Source organism: Lissotriton helveticus, chromosome 10 (assembly GCF_964261635.1).
Source record: "Lissotriton helveticus chromosome 10, aLisHel1.1, whole genome shotgun sequence".
NCBI classification, from domain to species: domain Eukaryota; kingdom Metazoa; phylum Chordata; class Amphibia; order Caudata; family Salamandridae; genus Lissotriton; species Lissotriton helveticus.
The window spans coordinates 817,893,088-817,920,522 of NC_136071.1; the positions used below are offsets into that span (position 1 = coordinate 817,893,088).

Genomic DNA, 27,435 nt, shown 5'->3' on the forward strand with positions numbered 1-27,435 from the left:
TAGATCCCTGACTATGGTTGCCCCCAACTTTTTGCCTGGTGTTTTGCTGGTTTTCTGACTTAGTTGACCTGAGGCCCTGCTATTCAGGACCTCAGGCCCACTGCTCTCTCTGTAAAATGGATTCCATGTACCTTAGGTACATATCTAAATTGGATACTGAGCCACCTTATCAGTCCCTGTACAGTGTACCTTAGGTACCCAGGGCATAGGTGTACTCAGGGCCTACCAGGGGCTGCAGCATGTATTATGCCACCCCTGGCTGGCCATCCAAATCTGACACAACTGGCTGCACGACAGCTGGGGCAAGGTGGTGTAATCACCCTTTGCTTTAGATATAGTATACCTATATCTAACCCTAAAATGGACACACAGATCTCCTATCAGTCACTCCTATGGCAGGCCTTAACAATCCTGAAGGCAGAGTGCTTGGAATCGTGTGAGATGGTGCTCTGGCATGAGCTGAGCCTGTCTGCGGCTTTCGGGATCCATCCCTTAGCCGTTTCCATGATATCGCATACCATATACTCTTAAGTGCATTATAATCCTCGCGGTTAAATGCCAACTCTGGTATCGCTTTATCAAAACATGTCGAGTAAGGTGTCATACGAATTGGAATACTAACCCCTCGCCAATTCTGGCGACGGGGTTAGCATTCCACCCTTCTAGAGGGACACGACATGTATGTAACCCCTAACCCCGGTTAAAGTCAAACAGAGCCTCAGCTCCACAAAATGGATGCTGCCACCGAGACACAAGTCTGCCCTCCTGCTGCTGGGAGCCCTCCCAGAGCAGGAGATAAGGACAAAGGGTTTCCTGCCAGGGGCGGTGCCAGCACCGTCCCAGACAGGGTTTTGTGTATTGTAGGTAGGCAGGGCTTTAGAGGAAGGTGACTGCACGTGGCACCCCGGTGCTCACTGTGCATAGGCTGGCTGGAACCAGTTCCAGGGTCACTCCAGACCCTGTGCTGGGGAAAAGCCCGCCAAGGAAGTGGGTGTAACCACCCCCCTCCTAGTCCCACCCCTAGGGCAGGACTTAGTCGCGTGCCATCCCTTTTTACAGGATAAAGGTAGGAACTGGCCCCCTTCCAAATCAGATCATCTTTGAATCCTGAAACTACTTTCCACAAAAGGAACTCAAGACTTCTTCCTAAGATTTCTCCCTTGTGACTAAGGAGTAGTCACCCTGCATCCGCAGGCACCATCTTAAGAACACTGCGGTCTGCTGCAAGTCTCTCCTCCGGACCAAGACTGCCCAGCTCGACGAGAACCGGCTTCCCTGGCACCTCTGACCTCTACCTGCATCATCAGTCACGCTGAGATTCGTGGGTGTGACGAGACCTCGAGGGACCGGCCATCTTCAAGACTGCACGACTTCTTTCCAGCAAGCCCGCCGAGTAATTTCCTGGTGAGTGCTTTGGGGTCCGAGAAGCCCCGACCCTGAGCAGCTCCAGCACCGAAGTGCAGCCTCCCAGCATCTCCACGATCTGCGTGGGGCCCTTCTGCTTTTTGCTGCTAACCGCGTTGTTTGGCTACTAGCCCGCTGGCTTGTGGCCTTCTGAACGACGCCCGACGACATTTCTGCTGCTGGTCTGGTTGCTCCAGGCTGGCCCTTGCTCCCTTCCAAAAGAGGAGCACCCCGGACCCTCCTGGTCCACTCAAGACGCCATTTTGAGTCCACCGCGTGGGCTTGAATTAGCCAAGGCTTGTTGCCCAATCCTGGGTAACTTCGACGCCGACAGCTTCATCCATCGTGGGACAGCTCGCCTCTCCATCCTGGTCGCCGACAACGCCTCCTGGTCCGTGAGATCTGCAGAGCCAGTGTCGCCCACTCACCTAGTCGAGGTGACTTCGCCCGGTGCCATCCTGGTGCCCACTTAATCACTGGCTAGTGATTCAAGAACTTGGTCCCCTCTGCTTTCAGGTTTCTTCTTCCTTGATCCAGGCTTGGATCCAACGAACTTTCCTTCACTGGTCGCCTGCCAGCAACTTCCTTCTTCCAGGCTCCTGGTCCGGCAACGAGATCCCCGACGTCTTTTCAGACCTATGCAGCTGCAGCCCCTGGGCTAGGTAACTTCGGCACTTCGGTGTCCCAGCATAGCCTCACTATCCTAGGGTCAGGATCCACTGTCGTTTTCTTCCTACCAGGTCGGGTTCGCCCGTGAACACTAACTTTGCCTTTACTAGCTTCCATAGACTTTGTCCCGCATCCCGCGTGAGAGTGCACACTCTGCACCAGAGTCCCCTAGGTCTCCTAGAAGTAATCTAACAATTCTATAGTCAAGTCCTAGCGAGTCCAAAGCCTATTAGTACTGTACTTACCTGCTAGTAATTTCGCATTCCACTTTTAAAGTATATGGTTTTTCGTGCCCCTCGGGCATTTGTGTATAACGTGCTAACTTAAGTATTTTCGTAAGAGTTTTGTTGTGTGCCTAGCACCCTGTCCTCATAAAGAGTACAGGGTTGTTGTGATTCTAATAAATACACTGTTTATTTTCATAACACTTGTGTGGTGTCCTTTCACTGGGTGTTCAAGGGGTAATGTGATGGTATAACAGCTGGCTTAACACGCCCTCTAGAGTCTTAGCCTTAGACTGCTCGTATCCATGCTACTAGGATAGCTGGTCTATAAGGTTGACTTACAACCAATCATCAATAAGGGTTGTTTGGACTGATACATAGTGATCACTAGAATAGTGAGCACTGCATATCAGGCCAACTTCTCACATTGGTGAGCAGCGGTTGGGATTTGAGCTTGCTGTTGTTTTACCACACATGCCCTAAGAATATCTTGTGAAAGATCACATAAGTACTAAAGGTACATATAACTTAGCTTAGAATACTCTGAGTTCTACTGAACCAGCTGTTGTAGCTCCTAGGGCTTAGCACACCCTAAACTACAACTCTAGCAAGGGATCAGTAGGCAAACATATAGTGTAGGTAAGTGCACCACTTACACCTCACTAGAAAAGCATGTCTACCCAGGGAGATTCTACTGAGACTCCCCTGGTCAGTGTTGACCCTCCACAGGTCACTTCAAGATATGCAGCTCTCAGTTTCCAGGAGATGAGACAGATCTGTGTCTCCAGAAAACTGAAGCAGGGGTCTAACCCCACCATTCCCTTTCTGATAGGTCTCTTAGAGACATATGATGCCAGAAAGCTTTCTCAGTTACATGAGAACATGCCAGCCTTAGAGGGAACCTCTGGGGATCCAGATCTCCCCAACATTGCTACTGCAGTTGAGGAGGAGGATCAAGAGGAACTCTCTGGGGATGAGGTAGACAAAGGTCTTGAGGTAGTCAGAAGGCTAACCAGGGCCAACTTAGACTTACTTGGGCTAGGATCTGGGGGACCCCCAGTACTAACCCGAAGTGGGCCTAACCTTGGAGTTAGGAGAGATAGATCTCTTTCTAGGGACTCCAATAGATCTCTGCACTCTAATGCCTCTTCTCAGGGGAGAAGGAATCCTCCACAGAGGAGATTTACTTCCCCTCAGAGAAGGGAGCATGAAGCTAGGATGAGACAAGCTGAACTGAGGATTGAAAGGGAAGAAATTGCCCTGGCCAAAGAGAAGCTTGCCCTGGCAAGAGAGCAGCAGATGAGTGGGTTAGCTCCCACTGGTGGCAGCAATCTCCCAAGAGATAGAGAGAAGGGTTTAGATACTAAACACCTGACTAAAATAGTGCCCCCCTTTAAGCAAGGGGATGATATCCAGAAATGGATGGCTGCTCTGGAGAGGGCCTGCACTGTGCAGTGCATTCCCCAGAGTCAGTGGGCAGCTATACTGTGGCTCTCCTTTGATGGTAAAGGTAGAGATAAGCTCCTCACTACAAGAGTAGAGGATGCTAACAATTACCAGGTCCTGAAGAATACACTGGTTGATGGGTTTGGTTTAACCACTGAGCAGTACAGGTTGCTGTTCAGAGACACCCAGAAAACTCAGTCTCAGGACTGGTCTGACTTTGTTGATTGTGCCACTAAGGCTTTGGAAGGCTGGCTACTGGGTAGTAAGGTTACTGATTTCAAGGGATTGTATAATCTAATTATGAGAGAGCAAGTCTTAAATAATTGTCAGAACCAGTTATTACACCAGCACCTGGTAGACTCTGATCTGACCTCTCCACAAGAATTGGGTAAGAGGGCAGACAAATGGGTCAGAACCAGGATTAGGCCCAAGAACCAAGGTGGTGACCAGAAAAAGGAATCAACCAAGCCTCAAGAGAAGGGTGGGAATAAATCTACAGATCAAACCACATCAGGGCCCCAAAAATCCTCTGAGGGGGGTGGGTCCCAAAATCCTTCCAACAACCAGAAGAAACCTTATTGTTATCCCTGTAAACAGGTGGGTCATTTAAAAACTGACAGCAGTTGCCCAAAGAATAACAATAAGGAAAACATACCCCCAAGTAACATTCCCAAACCTCCTGTTACTACTAGTAGTAATCCCCCAGGTGGTGGGAGTGCCCCCAAGAATTTGGGTGCATTTACTTTGGGAGTTCCTGGGGACTCTGGCCTAACCAGGTCCCCTGACTTAGATACTCTTGTCTGTGAGACTGGCATGGGGTTTGCCAACTTCACAACTTGTCCCAACACTTTGGGCAAGTACAGACAGGAGCCCCTCATCAATGGTATAAAAGTTGAGGCCTATAGAGATACAGGGGCTAGCATCACTATGGTGACTGAGAGTCTAGTCCCCTCAAGGCAACTTTTACCTGGTGCCACATACCAGGTGGTAAACATTGATGGAGTGAAGAAAACTCATCCCATGGCAGTAGTAAATCTCAGCTGGGGAAGTGTCACTGGCCCCAAGAGAGTGGCAGTGACATCCAACTTGCCTGTAGATTGCCTACTGGGGAATGATTTAGAGACCTCAGCCTGGGCTGAGGTAGAGCAAGAAACCCATTCTAAAATGGTAAATACCCATGGTAAGGTTAGTGGGGCAGTGATAGCCACAGCCCCAGTCCAAGATGTCCTCCCTGAACAGGTCAGGAGGGTTGTGCCAGTCACAACCCAATCTCAGACAACTTCCTTCCCAGAACAGGTTGTCAAGGCTGTCATGGTAACAGCCCACACCCAAACTGAGCCCCCTCCTGAAAAGGTTGGGAGAGTTGTGATGGCCACAGCTCAAACTCAGACAGATGATAGTGTTGTGAAGCCTGAAACTATGGATCACTCCACTCAGACAGAGAGCATTGAGGAGGAAGAGAAATCTCCCTCCCACCAGACTTTAGGAAAAGATCAGCCTCCTCAGGGAACTGATCTGACCCCTTGTGAAGAAACTGCCACAGAGGTAGTCAGGCCTAGCCTGGCAGAACCCCTGATGTCAGTGGACCCTTCCAAGGTGGGACCCAGTCTGGAGCAGGTAACCTGCCCCTCTCTACCCTGCCTCAGTCAGCCCAGGGCTGTAGAGGTCAGGGAGGCCAGTGTTGGACCCCAAGGGGCCCCCAGTCCAAAAGAATTTCCCAATCAGCAGAGTAAGGGCACTGAAGCTAGTAGACCTAGCCAAGTGAAAATAAGACACACTCCTGAGGGATCCCCCTTAAAATTAGTTAGGGACCTCCCACAGATGGACACTGTTGGGCACAGCCAAACTTGGGACCTGAGGGCCCCAGACCTGAACTGTCCCTCCAGTAAGCCAAACAGAGGGACCCAACCTCCAGCTGTAGGTAGCCAGAGGTTGACCCTGAGAGCCCAAAACAACTCAGTCTTGGAAAGAAAGGCCTCTATGGTGGATAATGATTGGGGGAAGCTGAGCCCAAAGTTAGTGGAGCCTCACTTCAGTACTCCATTTCAGCACCAGCCTTTTTCTTTGACAAAACACACCACAGGTAGAGATTCCCTATGGTGGAGACCCTCAGACACCCTTAGGGTGAGGGTTTGCTTAGTGGACCATGACATAGGGGGTAACCATGCCAGTGCTGGTACTTCCTTAAATGGCCACTTAGGCAATATAGGCTTACCTGGACAAGGATAGCCTTATCTCCTTTCGTTTGGGGGGGGGGTTATGTAGAAAGGTAGATCCCTGACTATGGTTGCCCCCAACTTTTTGCCTGGTGTTTTGCTGGTTTTCTGACTTAGTTGACCTGAGGCCCTGCTATTCAGGACCTCAGGCCCACTGCTCTCTCTGTAAAATGGATTCCATGTACCTTAGGTACATATCTAAATTGGATACTGAGCCACCTTATCAGTCCCTGTACAGTGTACCTTAGGTACCCAGGGCATAGGTGTACCCAGGGCCTACCAGGGGCTGCAGCATGTATTATGCCACCCCTGGCTGGCCATCCAAATCTGACACAACTGGCTGAACGACAGCTGGGGCAATGTGGTGTAATCACCCTTTGCTTTAGATATAGTATACCTATATCTAACCCTAAAATGGACACACAGATCTCCTATCAGTCACTCCTATGGCAGGCCTTAACAATCCTGAAGGCAGAGTGCTTGGAATCGTGTGAGATGGTGCTCTGGCATGAGCTGAGCCTGTCTGCGGCTTTCGGGATCCATCCCTTAGCCGTTTCCATGATATCGCATACCATATACTCTTAAGTGCATTATAATCCTCGCGGTTAAATGCCAACTCTGGTATCGCTTTATCAAAACATGTCGAGTAAGGTGTCATACGAATTGGAATACTAACCCCTCGCCAATTCTGGCGACGGGGTTAGCATTCCACCCTTCTAGAGGGACACGACATGTATGTAACCCCTAACCCCGGTTAAAGTCAAACAGAGCCTCAGCTCCACAAAATGGATGCTGCCACCGAGACACAAGTCTGCCCTCCTGCTGCTGGGAGCCCTCCCAGAGCAGGAGATAAGGACAAAGGGTTTCCTGCCAGGGGCGGTGCCAGCACCGTCCCAGACAGGGTTTTGTGTATTGTAGGTAGGCAGGGCTTTAGAGGAAGGTGACTGCACGTGGCACCCCGGTGCTCACTGTGCATAGGCTGGCTGGAACCAGTTCCAGGGTCACTCCAGACCCTGTGCTGGGGAAAAGCCCGCCAAGGAAGTGGGTGTAACCACCCCCCTCCTAGTCCCACCCCTAGGGCAGGACTTAGTCGCGTGCCAGCCCCTTTTTACAGGATAAAGGTAGGAACTGGCCCCCTTCCAAATCAGATCATCTTTGAATCCTGAAACTACTTTCCACGAAAGGAACTCAAGACTTCTTCCTAAGATTTCTCCCTTGTGACTAAGGAGTAGTCACCCTGCATCCGCAGGCACCATCTTAAGAACACTGCGGTCTGCTGCAAGTCTCTCCTCCGGACCAAGACTGCCCAGCTCGACGAGAACCGGCTTCCCTGGCACCTCTGACCTCTACCTGCATCATCAGTCACGCTGAGATTCGTGGGTGTGACGAGACCTCGAGGGACCGGCCATCTTCAAGACTGCACGACTTCTTTCCAGCAAGCCCGCCGAGTAATTTCCTGGTGAGTGCTTTGGGGTCCGAGAAGCCCCGACCCTGAGCAGCTCCAGCACCGAAGTGCAGCCTCCCAGCATCTCCACGATCTGCGTGGGGCCCTTCTGCTTTTTGCTGCTCACCGCGTTGTTTGGCTACTAGCCTGCTGGCTTGTGGCCTTCTGAACGACGCCCGACGACATTTCTGCTGCTGGTCTGGTTGCTCCAGGCTGGCCCTTGCTCCCTTCCAAAAGAGGAGCACCCCGGACCCTCCTGGTCCACTCAAGACGCCATTTTGAGTCCACCGCGTGGGCTTGAATTAGCCAAGGCTTGTTGCCCAATCCTGGGTAACTTCGACGCCGACAGCTTCATCCATCGTGGGACAGCTCGCCTCTCCATCCTGGTCGCCGACAACGCCTCCTGGTCCGTGAGATCTGCAGAGCCAGTGTCGCCCACTCACCTAGTCGAGGTGACTTCGCCCGGTGCCATCCTGGTGCCCACTTAATCACTGGCTAGTGATTCAAGAACTTGGTCCCCTCTGCTTTCAGGTTTCTTCTTCCTTGATCCAGGCTTGGATCCAACGAACTTTCCTTCACTGGTCGCCTGCCAGCAACTTCCTTCTTCCAGGCTCCTGGTCCGGCAACGAGATCCCCGACGTCTTTTCAGACCTATGCAGCTGCAGCCCCTGGGCTAGGTAACTTCGGCACTTCGGTGTCCCAGCATAGCCTCACTATCCTAGGGTCAGGATCCACTGTCGTTTTCTTCCTACCAGGTCGGGTTCGCCCGTGAACACTAACTTTGCCTTTACTAGCTTCCATAGACTTTGTCCCGCATCCCGCGTGAGAGTGCACACTCTGCACCCGAGTCCCCTAGGTCTCCTAGAAGTAATCTAACGATTCTATAGTCAAGTCCTAGCGAGTCCAAAGCCTATTAGTACTGTACTTACCTGCTAGTAATTTCGCATTCCACTTTTAAAGTATATGGTTTTTCGTGCCCCTCGGGCATTTGTGTATAACGTGCTAACTTAAGTATTTTCGTAAGAGTTTTGTTGTGTGCCTAGCACCCTGTCCTCATAAAGAGTACAGGGTTGTTGTGATTCTAATAAATACACTGTTTATTTTCATAACACTTGTGTGGTGTCCTTTCACTGGGTGTTCAAGGGGTAATGTGATGGTATAACAGCTGGCTTAACACGCCCTCTAGAGTCTTAGCCTTAGACTGCTCGTATCCATGCTACTAGGATAGCTGGTCTATAAGGTTGACTTACAACCAATCATCAATAAGGGTTGTTTGGACTGATACATAGTGATCACTAGAATAGTGAGCACTGCATATCAGGCCAACTTCTCACACCGTGGGACTCCCGCCTCGGCGACGGGGAATGATTCCGGCATGTGAATCTATGAAAGATACCCCAATACTGGATAACATACATATCCTCTACAGTGTGATGACTTTTAGGCATGCTGCGGAGACTCCATTTTGAGGTGCTAATTTTGGTACCTTAGTATGTATGACATTATATACCACTGTAGTACAAAGATTAATCAGACACTACCATGTTACTGTAGGCTCATTTGGTGACTTGTATTTTCTGAATGTATACTAAATCAATACTCTGGAAGAAAACCGCAAGAAAGTGAAAATACTAAATCATTGCTGTCAACAATTACATCACGTGTGTTGTATTGGACTGTTGTTCTTAACCATAGATGGTGCTAGAATACTGATTACAGTGCCCTTGGAAAGTTCTTCAATTAGCCTTGTATTCTTCTCTTGCTGAAAGGTAGACCTTATGGGATGCTAACCATTATGAAATGGGACTTCTCTGAACAAGCTATGAAGGTCCACTCCACCAGATTGTGCTACATCAGCATCTTTGTGCGTCTTCCTCCCACCTTCCCCCAGCACCCAGGTTCAATGCCATAAAACAATGATTAGCAAAAAGTTAATTTAGAAAAAATGAAATTAGAATCACATGTGAAAATACAAGATGATCAACAAATGCATAAACTCTTGACTTACTACATTGTAGGTAGGCAGAATTGCATAACTGTATACTTTCACAGGTCACTTAGTATTTTGTCACTATAAAGATTGTCAACTGTCATGCTCACGAACTGCAATACCAAATTCTGCATTTGTTAATTCATGCTTTCCTATATTAAATGATGTACACTATTTTTGCTACAGTGAACAACCGGGCTAGAGTAATAGGGGATGGCATATTTCCGTTTGCCATTTCTATGGAGCACTTAAACATCAAACAATGAAAGAAAATACACAAGGTTAAATCGCCATCTTTGGCACTTTACACCTTAGAATACATTTCCTCTGTACTATTCGTCCGTTTTAACAAAACGGAACGCTTAACATTAAAAACTTTGTTTTTGTATGGGACTGCCTGTCCACAGAGACTCTATGACTGGAAATAGGCTAAGTGAGGGTTACTTATAAGGCCACTGGCTAGCTCCTGAGTCATGTTATCAACAGACTCACTATGTTACTTGATATGTCTGGACATACTCCAGAGTGCAGTCTGTGGTACCGTCTGTGGTCTTCACGGATGCTGTGTGCTCAAACCGGTTTGAAACTTCATACGGTATACCTGACGAAAGTTTCAACAAAAAGCCTTAAAATAAAAAGGAACTTAGAAACTGAATTACAAATCTCAGTATTGGAAATTATCGGAGCATTGTAGGATCATTTCCAGGATTATTCATATTGCAGGAACTGCAGTGTTAGGTCAGATACAGCAGAGAGTTCAATTCAAATGTAACGTCATTTTTTAAATCGATTTAAGAACTCATGGCTGGAAACAAAGGCCTCTAAAATAGAATAATACCTGGCACGCTCCATAAATGTAATTTGTACAAAAGAGTTCTGCAGATTTGAAATAATGTTTTTGTTGTTTGATTGGTTTTAAAGGACTTAAGTTTTTAATCCATATTACATAATTTCCTAAAAGTTGTGTAATAAATGTTATGAGCTATGACATTTTTATTTTCTCGAAAGACGATTTAATGTTTGTTTAATTGTTTAGAGCTTTTATGGACATCTGCAGCTTTTTCCAATTATCCGAATTACAGTATGTATCTTTTCAAATGGAATGGACGTGAAAATGTACAGTTCTGTGGAGTTGCATTTCAACAGACACATGTACACACTGAAAACTTAGTGTCAGTTATACAATTATTAGCTAAAGTAACATTCTTGTGGTTCCCATGCCTGCATGTTCTGCGTGACATGACATATAACTTTGTGGTGATACTCCAACATGTGATTTAGTCAAGCTTGTGTTCACTTCCACACAGCAACAATTTATCTTCATGCTAGAAGTGACTGGTATGATACTTTGCTGAGATTACAGGTGTTTACTATCTTATATAAATTAGTGTCTTCTACAATAAGATTATTTTTAATACTGAAGAGCATGAGATGTGATTGGGTCCAAAACAAAATCTAGGCCATCATTACAAGTTTCTTGGTGTTTGGTGCAATAATTATTGCAGCCTACAAAATATTGTTTACAAAGAAGTAAGTCTGGCTATGTGTCAAGGGAAGAGGAGACAGGGGAGGAAGGGGAAAGCAAAAAGGGAGACCGAGCACTATGTAGAAAAGGAGGGGAGAATTCTCTCAGGACAAGAGCCCTCACTCACCTTTAGGTGACATGCTTCATCATATGGGTTCCCTTCCTCACACCGTGGTGTGGGCTACGACTCCCCGGGGGGAGAAGCAGAGGTGTTTTCTCGGTAGAGGAGCGTAAAAAGTACATATGATGAATCATTTCACCTAATGGTGAGTGAGGGTTCTTGTCATGAGGGAATTCTCCCCTCCTTTTCTGCATAGTACTCTGTCTCCCTTTTTGCTTTCCCCTTCCTCTCCTCTCTCCTCTTCCTCGTGAAGCATAGCTCGACATACTTTTTTGTGAACAGTATTCGCTTGAGGGATCAGTACCCTCTGGCATTCACAGATCCCCATAGATCCAAAGTGTGTATATGAGCCTACAAAATATGACACTGAGGTGTTCAGAATTTATTGGGCGTCTCAATTTTCATCGATTCTGAGTTTTGCCCCACAAAAACAAGAGCAGAACATGCGGGTTTTGATGTTTACTACAACAAAATTATCATGTGCCAGTACTGAATGGCTATTTTCCCCAGTAAATTTTAAAAGGTTTGACCTGTAAAATTTAGATGGAAAAACAATTGGGAGTTAGTTTTTTGCTGCAGCACTCAGAATTCTGGTGTGAGTGGAATTTAAATGGACATGCACAAATATGGCCCTAGCCTATTGCTCAAATGATTACTGAAATACACCATAACTCTTGTGAATGGTCAAATGAGAGCAATCCATTCATTTCTTACCGATGACCTGGAATTTAGGATGTTAAAGTTCTAGTGAAATTAGGCACTGAATTGAGCAGGATACCGGTTGCGTTCTTGGTAAATACAATGTAATCGATTTAGTTCAGGTAAAATTTTGAATTATTTTGGTTATATAAGTGATAAAAAATCTCTAATGCCTTGGATTGTTTAAACATCGCCTCTAGAATATTTGCTTTGAGACACAATTGACACTGTAAAAAATTAGAAGCTTCTGTTATAAACCTACATCATTGAATTCCAGTTCAGCTCCAAAGAAACTAAGTACCATAAGTATCCATAGATTTTTTTGAAATAATGTTATTTACCCATCCATTTCAGCAAGCAGTTGGTTTATGGTCTGTCTTGAATATGGATGCATTGGAGATTCGATTCGCTTTCCACCAACAGAATCCAATTCGTCAATAAATATAACACAAGGTGCATTAGATTTTGCTTCCCCTAACAAAAGAAAAAAAAATTCCCATGAACCGATTAACAAAAAGCTGTATTTTTATTATAGATGCACACTACTGTCTTTGTTTATTATATATTTACTATTATCTTAACGAAAAATAAATAAAAGCGGAATGGATTATTATTTTATTAGCTTTAGTTATTGCATGCCAACAAAACCACAAACAAGGTTTCCAAAATACTAATAATTACTCTAGTAGCATAAACAAATCATGAAGCTTTTCTCAAAATTTCAGAAGTGTTTACTGTAAAAAGGTGGGATAATAATTTCATGTACACTTCAATTGTTTATTCTTTTGTGGGGGGAGCAAGGGTGGGGGAGGGGAGGAAAGTATATAACAAATGGGGTTCATAAATTGATCACAATTTCAGAATATACTCCATTGTAGCCCAGATACTTCTTATAACACAAACACATTACGTGACCGACTTGTATGCTCATCACTCTACCATGTTGAACTCTGCAAATAAAAAACTATGCTTTTCAAAAGTATTTCAAATAGAATTTCCTGTTCATCCACTTGGGAGTACACAAATATATATAGTATTGTGCGAGCAGGGCCTCCAAGTCTTCCAGCTACTCATTCGTTAGTCATGGGAGCTTCACTTCACTCAAATAACAGAGTATTTTCAGTGTCACGTATGTGGGTAGTTTGGGCAAAGCTCCTTACCAGGTATTCCCTACATATGTCATTTATTTTGTCTTTAGCTGTCATAATTGTACCATCCTACTGTCATAACCACAGATAAGAGTGTGAGGACTCTCAGCAAACAAGCCAACACTTGGCCCGATTTGTCTCCTTTTATAAACAGCACTTCTGGAGCGGACTGATGCTCTGGGGAAACAAGGGAGGGGGCAAGTCGCCTAGTGAGAATGACATCCCTACTGATCTGTGTCAGGTGATGTCATTGCTTCACTTGGAAAAGCTGTTGGGGTTTTTACAGAGGCATGTGAAACAGACAGATTCTATCCCCCCAGAGAGAGGTAATGATAGTCCTTGTTCCAAAAGAGGGGAGGATCCCTCCATGATATCAACATATCGGCCCTTATCAAAGCTGAACGTGGATGTCAAGCTGTTGAGCAAGGTACTAGTCCAAAGACTCCACAGAGGGATAAGTACCCATATTCATATGAACCAGACTGGTTTTGTTCTTTGTAGGATTACAATGTTTAACATGAGACGGTTAACACACATTATGCACTCGTTAGAAACTTCAGAGAATGATTATGCTCTTTCTATCCTAGATATAGAACGTACCTTCAAAACTGTGGGTGGATTTAAATGTAGGCCGCCCCAAACCACCTGGATTTGCTTCGAGTTTTATTAGTTGGGTAAAATTGGTATGCGTAGAACCCACAGCCAGATTGCATAGGAGGGTATATCTCACATTTGTGGATAATAGAAGGAAGGGGCGATTGCCTGTTATTTCCTATGTTATTTGCATTAGATTTAGAGCCTCTTCCTTACAAAATGCTGCAGGTACTGCTATACCTTGGGGTTTGCACATAAGGATCATGATGCATATTGACTCTCTCTAAGCAGATTTTGCCTTCATTTATTAGGAGGACCTTACCGATCCGTGCACAAACTACTGGTGGAGCTAGAGAAATATGGTGCAATATCTGGTCTGAAAACAAATCAAAGATGGGCTGGCAGCAGACTGGGGTGCCCCACTCCCAGACCGAGGGCAAGACTGGGATAAGGGGGTTTTTAGATACTTGGACATCTGGGTCATCTGTGATAACGAATATGCTACTTACCAGTATGCATCTGTTCTTGGCATGTAGGGCTGCTGACATTCATATCTATTGCATTAGATTGGGTCCGGATGATTGCACATTGTTGTCCTGGAGAAGTCTTTGAAGTATCACGGGATAGGTGGCTCCTCCCCTGGACTACAGTGCGCATGGGTATCCTCTCCATCCTCAGATTGTTTTTCGCCATTGTGGCAGAGATGGAGTGTAATACAGTGAGTGATGTCCATGCTAAATAGAAATTCTGAATGCTACAGCTGCAACAGGCGCCGGGGAGGAGGGTGGGCGATATGAATGTCAGCAGCCCTACATGCCAAGAACACATGCATACTGGTAAGTAGCATATTCGGTTCGAGGCATGTGGGCTGCTGAATTCATATCTATTGCATAGAATACATAGCAGTCCCTCCATTAGCGGCGGCCGCCTGTGCCAGCTGCAGCAGTCTGAAAAAGGGTTTTGAGAACAGCCTGTCCTACAGCTGCCTGCTGTCTAGAGTGTACATCTACGCAGTAGTGTTTTGTAAATGTATGAATAGTGGACCATGTGGCTGCTCTACATATCTCCTCTAGTGGAATGTTCCCTAGGAAAGCCATGGTTGCTCCTAACTTGCGTGTGGAGTGTGCACGTGGAGGAATCGTTAAAGTGCGTTTAGCTTTTTCATAGCAAATTTGTATACACTTAACGATCCCTCTGGCTATTCCTGATTTTGAAATGGGATTGCCTTTATGCTGTGGAGCGAAGGCGACGAACAGTGGTTTCGTTTTTCTGAAATCTTTAGTTCTGTCCATATAATGCATGAGGGCCCTTTTCACATCTAATGTGTGTAGGCATCTCTCTGCAACATTTTCTGGATTTGGGTAGAAAACTGGCAGTTCTATGGTTTGGTTCATGTGGAACTGCGAAATCACCTTAGGCATAAAAGTGGGGTTTGTACGTAAAACAACTCTGGGTGAACCTGTATGAATGGCTCTTGAATGGTTAGCGCCTGGAGTTCACCAACTCTTCTGAGTGAGGTAATGGCTACTAGGAAAGCCACTTTCCAGGTTAAAAATTGAATCTCACATGAATGTAGAGGTTCAAAGGGTGGCCCCATGAGTCTTGTGAGAACCAGGCTGAGGTTCCAGACTGGTGAAGGTGGAAGTCTTGGAGGGATTACTCTCTTGAGTCCCTCAAGAAAGGCTTTAATTGCAGGTACTCTGAATAGGGATAGGTGCTGCCTGTTTTGCAGGTAGGCTGCTACTGCGGATAGATGTATGCGGATGGAACTGTAAGCAAGATTACATCTGTATAAATGCAACAGATAACAAATAATGTTCTGAATAGATGCATCTAGTGGGTTAATGTCATTATTGTTGCAGTATATGACAAACCTTTTCCATTTCGCCGCATAACATGCTCTAGTCGTGGGTCTTCTTGCCTCCTTTATGATATTCATGCAGTCTGGAGGCAAGTTGAGGTATCCAAATTCTAGGACCTCAGGAGCCAGATCGCCAGGTTGAGCTGTTGCGGATCTGGGTGCTGAATTTCGCCATGGCTCTGCGTCAAAAGTCTGGGTGTTAGTTGCAGCCTTTGATGAGGCACCACGGAAAGTTCCACGAGCGTGGTGTACCATGGTTGGCGTGCCCACGTTGGAGCAACCAGGATGAGTATCATCGAGTGTTGCCTCAGTTTGCGTGCCACTAGCGGAATCAATGGCACTGGGGGAAAAGCGTACGCAAACTTGCCTGACCAGTTCATCCATATCGCATTGCCCTGCGACTGCGGGTGTGGGAACCTGGCGGCGAAGCTTCGGCATTTTGCGTTTTCCCTTGTGGCGAATAGGTCTATCTCTGGATAACCCCACTGATGGAAGTACGGCTGGAGTACTGATGGATGTATCTCCCATTTGTGCATCTGGTGGCTGTGCCTGCTGAGCAGGTCCACCATTTGGTTGTCCTTGCCTGGGAGGTGTTCCGATGAGGAACATGTTCCTCTGAATGGCCCACTTCCACATGCTCTGAGCCAGGTGAGACAACTGTGGAGAGCGTGTTCCTCCCTGCTTCTGTATGTAGTACATGGCAGTCATGTTGTCCGTCCGGATCAACACGACTTTGTTGCACAGATATACTTTGAAGGCTTTCAGTGCCATGAAGATTGCCATCAGCTGTAGAAGGTTGATGTGCATCTTCTTCTGCTGTGTCGTCCATAGTCCCTGCACTGTGTAATGGAGTACATGAGCTCCCCATCCCTGGAGAGATGCGTCCGTTGTCAGTATTACCTGTGGTACAGGCTCTTGGAACGGTCGGCCCTAGCAAAGGTTTTGTGGATTCCACCGATGCAGAGAGTTGTATGCCCGACCGCTCACCAACACTAGGTCTTTTAACTGCCCTTGAGCCTAGTTCCACTGACGTGCCAAGCACTCCTGAAGCGGGCGCATATGTAGTCTCGCATGCGGGACTATGAAGATGCAGGAGGCCATCATGCCTATCAACTGCATGAACACTTTTGCCTGAAGCGAGTGTTGAGGTCTGAATTTTTGTATCAGCAATTGCATGCTGTGTATCCGCACTGAATTTGGCTGAGCTTTGGCTGCCAGAGTGTCTATTGTTGCGCCCAGGTACTGCCGTACGCGGGCGGGTTGAAGATGTGACTTGGGGCAATTCAGTGAGAATCCCAGATCGTGAAGGAGGTGAATGGTGTGGGACACGTGGCTGGCACACAGCTGGGCCGACTTTGCTTGAATAAGCCAGTCGTCCAGATAAGGGTAGACATGTATGTGCTGTCTCCTTAGGTGTGCCGCCACTGTCGCCAGACACTTGGTGAATACTCTGGGTGCCGTCGTCACTCCGAAGGGGAGGACCTTGAACTGGTAGTGTTGATCCTGAATGGTGAACCTGAGATACTTTCTGTGGGAAGGGTGCATGGGAATGTGGAAGTACGCATCTTTGAGATCCAGTGTTGCGAGGAAATCTCCCTGACTTAAAAGCGGTAGGACTTGCTGTAAGGTGAGCATGTGAAAGTGCTCTGACAGAATGTATTGGTTCAGAGGTCGTAGGTCGAGTATGGGCCTGAGAGACCCGTCCTTTTTTGGAATCAAGAAGTACAGAGAGTACACCCCTGATCCTTGCTCCGCTAGAGGCACGAGCTCTATGGCTCCTTTTTGCAGCATACTGACGACCTCTTGCTGTAACAAGTGTAAGTGCTCTGCGGACATAGGACGGTGTCTTGGTGGAATGTCGGGTGGAGTGGCTGTAAGCTCTAGACAATACCCGTACTGTACAATATCTCGTACCCACCTGTCTGTGGTGATGGATTTCCATACAGACAGGAACTGTTGTAGTCTCCCCCCGACAGGTGTTAGATGGTCGGGGGCAGTGACAAGGCGTCACTGTTTGGTCTTGGCAGAGGATCTGGAGTTGTTGTTTCCTCTTCCTCTGCCCTTGATGTTATTTCCTCTATATCCACCCCTGGGATTTTTATTGTAGGTGGATTGTGTACCTTCCTTGTTATACTGCGTTTGTTGGGTGTTTTGGCCCCTTGAGGGCCCTCTGTTATTGGAGCGACGAAAGGAACCACCCCGAAACTGCTGCGACTGCAGAGCTCCCATGGACTTTGCAGTTTCCGTGTCCTTTTTAATTTTTTCTAGGGTGGCATCAACTTCAGGGCCAAACAAGAAGTCAGTGTTAACTGGCTGATTAAGAATGGTGGTCTGTATTTCTGGTTTGAAACCAGATATCCTCAACCAAGCATGTCGTCTTAGCATGACGCTAGTGTTTATAGCCCTAGCTGCAGTGTCAGCTGTGTCTAGTGCACACTTGATGGAAGCGTTGGAGATCAGCTTCCCCTCCTGAACCAACAGCTCTGCTCCTTCCTTGAATTGTTCTGGGAGGTGCTGTAATAATGTCTCCAGAGTATCGTAGTGTGACCTATCATATCTGGCCAGAAGCGCCTGAGTATTAGCAATACGCCAGATGTTTGCAGCCTTTTCCGCCACTCTTTTGCCAGATGTTTCCAGTATCTTTGACTCTTTATCAGGCGGAGGCGCATCTCCCGTTGTCTGCGAGTTTGCCCTCTTTCTTGCATTTGCAACCACCATAGAGTCCAAAGGCAATTGACCTTCAATATAGGTAGGATCCACGGGCGCCGGCCTATACTTCTTTTCTATCCTCGGGTTAACTACCCTTGCTCTAGTATTTTCTTTGAAAATGTCCTTGGCGTGTTTAAGAACGCCCATGAGCATTGGTAGTGTCTTTACACTTCTTTCGGAAGTTGAGAACGTGTCCACAAGGAAGTCCACTTCCACAGTATCACTATGAAGATCAACGTCATGATTTAACGCAGCTCTTTCAATCAATCAATCAATCAATCAATAATAGCATTTATATAGCGCACTACTCACCCGGAGGGTCTCAAGGCGCTGGGGGGGGGGGGGGCGAGGGTCCGCTACTGCTCGAACAGCCAGGTCTTGAGCTGCTTCCTGAAGGCGAGGTGGTCCTGGGTCAGGCGGAGGTGAGTCGGAAGGGAGTTCCAAGTCTTGGCAGCCAGGTAGGAGAAGAACCTTCCTCCTGTGGTGGCTCTTCGGATGCGGGGGACGGTGGCGATGGCGTGGCTGGTCGATCGAAGCTGGCGTTTGGGAGCGTAGAAGTTGAGGCGGCTGTTGAGGTATCCTGGTCCTTGGTTGTGTAGGGCTTTGTGTGCGTGGGTGAGGAGCCGGAAGGTGATTCTCTTGTTGACCGGGAGCCAGTGCAGGTCTCTCAGGTGTCCGGAGATGTGGCTGCGGCGGGGGATGTCCAGGATGAGTCGTGCTGAGGTGTTCTGGATCCGCTGGAGTCTTTTCTGGAGTTTGGCGGTGGTTCCAGCGTAGAGGGAGTTGCCTTAGTCCAGACGGCTGGTGACGAGGGCCTGGGTGACCGTCTTCCTGGTCTCGGTGGGGATCCATCGGAAGATCTTTCGTAGCATGCGCAGGATGTTGAAGCATGACGAGGAGACGGCGTTGACTTGTCTGGTCATGGAGAGGGAGGAGTCCAGGATGAAGCCCAGGTTGCGTGCGTGGTCTGTGGGTTTGGGTGCGCTGCCCAGGGCGGGGGGCCACTAGGAGTCGTCCCAGGCGGAGGGTGAGGATCCCAGGATGAGGACTTCCGTCTTGTCCGAGTTCAGTTTCAGGCGGCTTTCCGACATCCATTTGGCTACGTCTGTCATCCCTTCGTGCAGGTTGGCTCTGGCGGTGGCGGGGTCGTTAGTGAGTGAGAGGATCAGCTGGGTGTCGTCGGCGTAGGAGATGATGTTCAGGTTGTGTTGGCGTGCGATGGCTGCGAGGGGGCTCTTTCAAATCAGAGCGTTAAAAGCTGTAGTGTCTTCAGTTGGTGATTTTTGACATTGAAGACCATAGTATCAGGGTCATGTTGCAGGTTGCCTGGGTCAGCAGGGTCTGCCCATGGGTGGTTCTGATCATCACGACCAGTGTCCATCACATCGTCATCAGCATCATTATTATCGTCACATGCCCCTGCATCCGAGTATGTAGGGGAAAATGATTGAGGCTCCTGCTCATATGTTTGCAAGTGTTCGACCATCACTGGTGACGCAGGTGATCCCCTCTTTTTCTTAAGAGGAATCCTGAAAGACTCCATGGGTTTTTCTGGGACTATTTTCCTTTTTGTAGATAGACAGTCTCCCCGTTTCCGAGTCGATGAACATCCTCGGTTCTCGGTCCTCTGTCTCATTTGCAGGCCTGTGGGTCAATGCAGGTCTTTTTATGGGGTCAATGCTCTGTTTTGGCTCGAACATCTTCGGCCTCACTGGTGGTGGTAAACCGTATTTTATTGGCGCCGACGTAGCGAGCGCGGTGACCAACTTGGTAGTTGTGACTTTCTTCGGTCCCGCCGACAAAGCCTTGTCTCTGATTCTTTGAATCGACTCCCCGACGTGTAGGGCCATGTCTTGGGCCTTATGCTCCGCATGCGCCGCGTCTGCATCTGACTTTGAACCGACATTCGTCTCCGGTCCCGTCATCGATCGAGGATTGGAGCTCTGTCTCGATTCGAGCTGCGTAGCGGCTCCCTTCGGTGCCGACGTCTTCGACTCGAAGATCTTCACCGTGGCCTTTGGCGCCCCGCTACTCGAGTCGGGGCCCTTCTGGAAGCTCCCCGCATCGAAGTCCCTCATTTGTTTCGTCGGCCCCGAGGGTTTTGAGGCCTTGGCGCCGACTAGAGCCAGTTGCACTTTCGGTTTCGATTTCGACTGTGCTGGCTTCGGTTTCGTTTTGCTGAGATCAACCAAAGTTGGTTTCGAAACCGATGGCTCAATGATAATGTTCGAAGCCGGGCCTTGTTGCGGGGCTGTTGAACTCGAAGGTAGATCTTGGGTAAGGCCTTGTGGCGATCCCTCGACCTGAGCCGTATTGATATTATGTCCATCGGCCCCCATATCGACGGTTGGGCCTAGCGCCTCTGAGCTATCTTCCTCGGCCACAAGGGCCTGAACGTCGACGTCTCCTACCTCGTCGACGACTTCATAATTCTCCTCGTCTTCCAGATACTCCTCTTCATCGGCCTCATAGTCGGATCCATGCTCGGATCCCTGCTCCGATGATTCATCTCGGTCCAGTAACTCGACGACTTCTTCGTCTCCGGTCCCGAAGATATTATCTGGTTCTGGCGCAGGCCTATTCGATTGCAATCGAGCCGCGCGTCGGGTCCGAAGAGTCTTCTTTGATCTGAACCGGGCACAGGCCATACATTGGTCTTCATTGTGGTCCGGTGACAAGCATTTGTTGCACACAGGGTGGACGTCGTTGTGTGCATATTTTGCGTTACAAAGCGGACACCTTTCGAAAAGGCCTCGACTCTCCATCGTCGATGAAACTCGATGCGAGAGTGTCCTGTAGATAAATGTTATCGATACCGATCGAAACGATACCGACGCTCGCGAAAGCCTTTTGGCTTTGAGAAAAAGTTTCCTAACTCGAGCTAAGATTTGAACATCCGAACCCAAAGGCGGAAAAAAAACAATCTGAGAATGGAGAGGATGCCCATGTGCACTGTAGTCCAGGGGAGGAGCCACCTATCCCGTGATACTTCGAAGACTTCTCCAGGACAACAATGTGCCATCATCCGGACCCAACACTAGGCGGCGATCTAATGCAATAGATATGAATTCAGCAGCCCACATGCCTCGAACTGCAACTCAATAAGCCCAGAATATGGGAAGGGTGGTGGAAGGCTTACATTGCTCTATGTACCTTTGGAAGAACTTACTCATGTGCATAATGGGTCACATATCAGTGACAAAGATTGTAATTTTGCCATATTGCCTTAATGTGCTGAAGAGCAGCATGAGTCCTAACCCAAGGAGTACATCAGCAAGCTTGACACTTCAAGGTGTTTACTGGGATGGAAGACGTAGTTGTATTAAACTATCATTCTAAAGTTTCCTTAGTTTGAGGGAAGAGGGTGAGTGGAGGGGGTCAGGGGGGAGAGAATGTGGATTGCCTGGTCCATTTTGCCAAGGCAGTGGCACATCAACAGCATGCAGTCCACTGGTTGATGAAGATACTAACTGGGAGATGTCCATCTTCACAGCCATGTGTGCACACTAAACATTGCCTGAGATAGTTCTGATGGGGCAGGTTACGCCGTAATGTGTGGCATAGGGTAGTACGCAGAGGAGAACCCCATGTGCAGCAGAATTACTTCTATTGGCTATCAAACAATCCCAAACTATAATGAAAACTATCTTTTCTTAGATGGAGGGAGGGCGCAAGGGAGCAGGTCATTTTTCAGAGTAAGCATGAGAGGAGGACTTTTCCAGCCTTTCCTACTTCCTTTCCTACCTACTTTATCATCCTCCACTCAAATGTCCTGCACAATTCCTTTAAGTCTGAAGCCCTTTTCAGTCTTAATGTACTTTTGGTCATTTCTTTGCACATGTCAAAGTCTATGTCTGAATTTGAGACAGGCAGACAAACCACACAGGCCTTTGGAGGTTGGAGGCATACTTTTACTTCCCACAGGAGTGACACTTGTCAAAAAGAGAAGACATTTCTGATGTGAAAATTTGTCAGAAAACAGCAACAACAAAAAATAAATCACTTCACTCGAAAGAATGATGTTAAAGATGTTGAATAAAAATCTAAAAAGTTTTCCTATCTATTTTTACTCAAAATATAGAGGTGTGAAACCTCACATGTACTCAGACATCCTACTCACAGGAGCTGAACAAAGAAATTATTCTGTCAGGAAACTGCCAATACAGTACATCATGCGTAGGAGAAGCTCCTGGACTCAAAGAGAAAGCATATTTTCCTCACCTTTCAATGTAAACCTATCAGGCTGCATTTTCCCCCTTCTTCCTCACACATTTTCACACCTTTTTTGCACATCAGATGCAGCAATGTAAACTTGAAACTACTCATTAGGGCTCATCAGTGGATTTCCAGTAAAATATTTCGATACCGACAGAATATTAAAGGGTACTGCTAATCATAACGAAAGAGGGACACCAACACTCTGAGTGGTGTTTGAATAGATAATACATCTATGAAAAGTGCTCTGAACACCATGCATGCAGCAGAGAATTTATTCGAGAGTTTGACTATCAATGAAGATACTACAATGCTGAACCATAGTTCCAAAGGCTATAGTTCTGCAAAATAATGTTCTTCCTGCTAGCCAGCCAGGAGCCAGACCATAAATAATTTGTGTTTCTAAAACCTACACCACCATGTCTAATAGAATCAATGCTTAAATTAAATGAGTGGCAAATGCAGATGGGTTCAACTGAACAGATTTTAACCAAGGAAGAATAGTAAGCCAGGACACTGGACAAAAGGTCTGCGTCTGTACAGTATTAAATAAGGTTCCATTATCTATCAGTCTCTCCAAAGTCTGCTGAAGAGGCACTAGCAATCCTCCAGTGTAGGTGGAGTACACTTTGGCAAACACTGATAAACTGCTTGCATGTACTCTCATTATTACCGGGTTAGCCAAACCCATTTTGTTGGTCCATGTTACCAATGGTCATTGAAGTTATGCTGCGTCGAACGTATTAGCTTCGCTCTCATGCTTAGTAGTTCCAATCCAGGATTAACAAGTAGTCAACTCAGTGCCTAGATTAAAAGGTACATTTCTTGTATCTTCTCTGAAGGTCAATGGTGACTTTCTAATTCGAAGGCTGCACACATGCAATGATCTAACTGATTCAGTTTCCATCACGTGTTAAATTGGTGCTTGTATTGAAAAGTCCATAAAAACTCCATGTATTGGGATAGGATTTAACATTAGATGCCCACTGTGATCAAGGGGGAACCTTTGTCGCTTTATCTTTTAACTAGCAACCCGTCCCGACGTTGTCCGGGTATGAAATAGAATGTGTGTAATGTGTGTATTTGGCAAGGGGAATTTATTTTAAAATCTGGCTTGGCAGTTCGGGCTGGACTGTTCCCATGAGGCACAGGGTCAGACTGATTTGCATATAGCCATATCTGTACTGGGGTGGCAGAGTGGGCTAAAGAACGGTGATGGATTAAACCCAGATCTTTTGACTGGGTGAGAGTGTTTGATTGGTTCAGATGCTCCGTCCATCACCACCCCCTTTTGTACTGGTTGATGTTAGCAGGCGCGTGTAATTGGTGTAGTGATCCGCCGCCTGAGCCCGGCTACAGCCCTGGCTGGATGTCGTTGAATGAGAGTGTTATCAGCCGTGGGTAAATCAGTTTAATGAGAGAGTTCAGTGACAGCGAGTAGGAGAGGCTGCAGTAATTGTCCCCGCAGACACGCTCATTTGCGTGTTCCCCCGCTTGAGGCCCAGATGCAGGCCTGTTTGATGTTAGCAGGCGCGTGTTCCCCCGCTTGAGGCCCAGCTGCAGCCCTGGTTGATGTTATCAGGCGCGTGTAATTAGTGTACTGATCCGCAGCCTGAGCCCGGCTAGAGCCCTGGTTGATGGTAGCAGGCGTGTCTAATTTCGTTGAATGAGAGAGTTCAGTAACAGCGCGCAGGAGAGGCTGCAGTAATGTTACTTACCAGGCCTCCAGCTGAACGTGTTTGTAATGCCCTCAGCACACGGCCACAACAGACGATCTTCTCATTAATGAACGACCCACATGGCATGAAGGGAGGAACGTAGCACATGCCCCCAGCGTGCCCCTTGATGCGGCGCAATTGCGTTCACATGGCACACGCCCCCGCATTTCTGACGCCCCCAGCGTGTCACGCCCCCAGCATGCCCCTTGATGCTGCGCAGCAACGTAATTGGCGCTTGTATGTACGACTCACATGGCATGAAGGGCGGACACACGCCCCCAGCGTTTGTCACGCCCCCAGCACATGCCAACAGCCCACGATGTGATGGCCGTACCACACGCCCCCAGCGTTAGTCACGCCCCCAGCCCACGCCCACAGCACAACGCAGACACGCCCACAAGGGACTACTTTGCTGGCACGGTTCTTGTACCTTTTAAATGTATATGGTGTCCTACGGTACAATTGTATGTCTTGGACTGTATGATTGTGATGAACACCACTGTTTCTTGAAAAGTTAATAAAAACAATTAAAAAAAAATAAATGTATATGGTGGCCGTCTGCATAGCCTATGCCCTTCTGCTGCAACTGCCCTTTCCAGCGCTGTATTGGGTGTTGTGATTGGTGCTGTGGTTACTGAGATTACCCGCCTCAAATGTTTGGACTCTCTCTTTATAATATTAGTATGGATAACCTGTTCTTCATTATTTTGCACAATAAACTTGGTCAGGAGGGAGGAGCTACGTCAGCAAATGAGATGGCGGCTTAGGCTCCCGGCTCCGCCGACCTCCGTATCCCGCCGCAATATCCTGTACATTATCCTGACTTTACGCCTAGCCTCTGTGTCCATGAACTGTGCCGCACTTCGATGGTGAAATCCGGGAACTTTTATCGGCTGGTTTGACGAAGTTACATCGAGTTGAAGATTGTGGCCTACTCCAGCAGTGAAGCCGGGGCCTCGAGTACTTTCACAGCCGGGCTGCAGTGCAACAACATCGGCCGGGAGACCCAGGCTAGGTCCGGTCAATCGGAGTGGAGGCTTTGTTTAAGCCCGAATTTGGCGGCGATCGTTTCTATTGCTCAGCATCGATGGAGGAGTGACTCTGCTTGCTGTTGGCTGCGGTTGGGGGTCCCCGTCCCGTGGACCCGGTCTTGGGCCCGCCGGGGTTCGGTGGGTCGGGTCTCTGGCCTGCGGCCTTAACCGGGTTGACCGTGGCTGCGAATAAAGACCGGTCACCCTCCGCATCTGCACGTTCGTGATCCTGTTTGTCCCCCCTGAGGATGACAGATTCACCCGGGGAGGTGATTGTGATTGGTGTCGGGTGTGAGATTATGGATCGCACGGTGCTTGAGCCATCTCGGAGGTCAATATTGGCAGAAATTAGGGCGTTTCATTCACATGTGGATGTCTTATTGTGCAAATTGGACACACGCCTATCTGAGATGCTCCTGGTGGAACCGGACCCAGCCTTACTGTTGGAACAGCAATCTGCAGCCATTCAAACCACGGCCATTTTGACTCCGTGCGAGAACCCCGTGAGGAAGCAAGTATTGATACCATCGGATGGTGCCCTGGAGGAAGGTGTTCCCGAGGTTGTCAGTGTATTGCCAAACCTTCCACCACTACCGACTTTAGAGGTATCGAAAGGCATTCCCCTCCCGGAGACTTTTGTTCTTGACTTTCCATTCATTTTGTGGTCGTCTTCTCCTTTTTTGGTGACTTTACGACTCCTGGGCAAGATACGTTGGGACTGTTCATCTAGGAGGGAGAGTTCTTCTGCGTCTGAAGTTCTTGTGGACTCACTGCCTACGAGTCGCCATGGATTGATTCTTGATGACTCCCTTCTCCTGTATTACTCCTTTGTGTGCCTTTGGGTCTCGCTGGGGGGGGGTTTGTGTGCTGATTCGGAAGGGCCAAGGTTAAGATCGACTAGGTCGGGACGGGTTGGAGTGGCTTTTACAGGTGTTCGACCTGCAACTGTTTGATCTAAAAGGCTGGGCGGTGTATTACGGTACCCCCTAATTTTTTCTATAAGTGTTGTCGTAAGTTGGTCTTTTAGTGAAAGGGGGTGTCTGTTTCTGGCGGGGGGACTAAAGGGGCTGGGAGCCCACACGGATAAGCCCTCCTCCACTCTTTTTCCTACTTTTAGAGTTTTAGTTATTAGGGGCGACAGGCACGCTGCTAGTGGGGTTAGGCTGTAGCCATTTGCAGGGGTGCAGGGTGGGGGGTTGGAAAGGGTTTTTTATTTTGCCTTTTTTTATTTCTATGGCCTTTTTCTTTTCTTCCCTTTCTCTTCCTTAAAGGATCAGTATAACTTGTGAATCATTCGGATTCTTATTGTGTACTTGTATTTAGTGCTTATGCTTTTTATGATATCCTGATTCCCGGGTGGGCAGGCCCTGAGAACTGGCGCTCAACATTGAATGTATATTGTATTGTCGTTTGCATCGATCCATATGCTTTGGCGCCAATGTTCCATTATAGCGGTTCTTACGTGCATTTCCTGTTTCTTGCCCTCTCCCCCGTATTTTTCTGTTTGATTGTATGGCACTTGATACTTTCTTAAATAATATAAAATGGAACCTCTGTCTCATCCTGGGACTCAGTTGTGCACTCTAATACAAGCTCTATCCTTAATCGCTGCCGGACCTCAGGGTTGTCGGCTGATGAGCTGTGTTGTACTGTGATATAGGGGGTCTTCATTTTGTTTAGCGGCCAGCCCCTGCGGTTGTAGGCCCATGCTTGTATTTATATTGAATGCTACAATAAAGGTTTTTCAAAACAAAAAATAAATAAAAAATAAACTTGGTCAGACTTCATGTAGCTTGAAAGAGGATTCTTCTTCGACAAATCCCTTTGAAACACAACCTAGTGGTCTGCAGATGGAGCTAACAGATAGCATGGTGCACCATCAGCAAATTCAAAGTTGTTAAGTTCACTCAGGAAAAAGGTACCAAGCACACCAGAAAAACTAAAACAGACAGAGTGGGACAACTTTCAAAGAATTTAATTGTAGGTGGTTATGCTGTGCACAGAGTCCACAAATTGCCCCAGAAGTGTACAGGGCTCAATGTAAACCCAAAGTGCTCTATGAGTGGTAGTGTGGGCGAGCAGCCTTAGGCCCAACACATAGGAGCAGCACAGGAGAAGAGAACAGGGAGTTAAAGAAGGAGGTTGGGTGGAAGAGAGCAGCAGATCAGCACAGGAGAAGAGATCATGGAGTTAAAAAGGAGGTGGGGTGGAAGAGAACAGCAGATCTGCACAGGAGAAGAGAACAGAGAAAGAGTGAGGGCGATAGAGTGAGGGGCGATATAGATAGAGTGAGGACGATAGATAGATAGTTTGAGGGCGATAGATGTTTAGGGGCACATTACCATCGCGGACGGACTTGCGTCCGTCTGCGAGCCCTGAGTAGGAGGGAACGTCCGCATGTGCTGTGGCGTTCCCTCCTGT

The 27,435-nt window shown here is 47.6% G+C and overlaps 1 protein-coding gene across 1 annotated transcript in view; it reads right to left on the reverse strand.

Moving 5' to 3' along the window:
* YME1L1 (YME1 like 1 ATPase) overlaps nucleotides 1–27,435 on the reverse strand; it is a 478,651-nt gene that overhangs the window by 257,568 nt on the left and 193,648 nt on the right. The window contains exon 11 of the mRNA XM_078663402.1: nucleotides 12,080–12,212. Coding sequence (XP_078519528.1) covers nucleotides 12,080–12,212 — 133 coding nt within the window. The remainder of the gene's footprint in view (nucleotides 1–12,079; nucleotides 12,213–27,435) is intronic.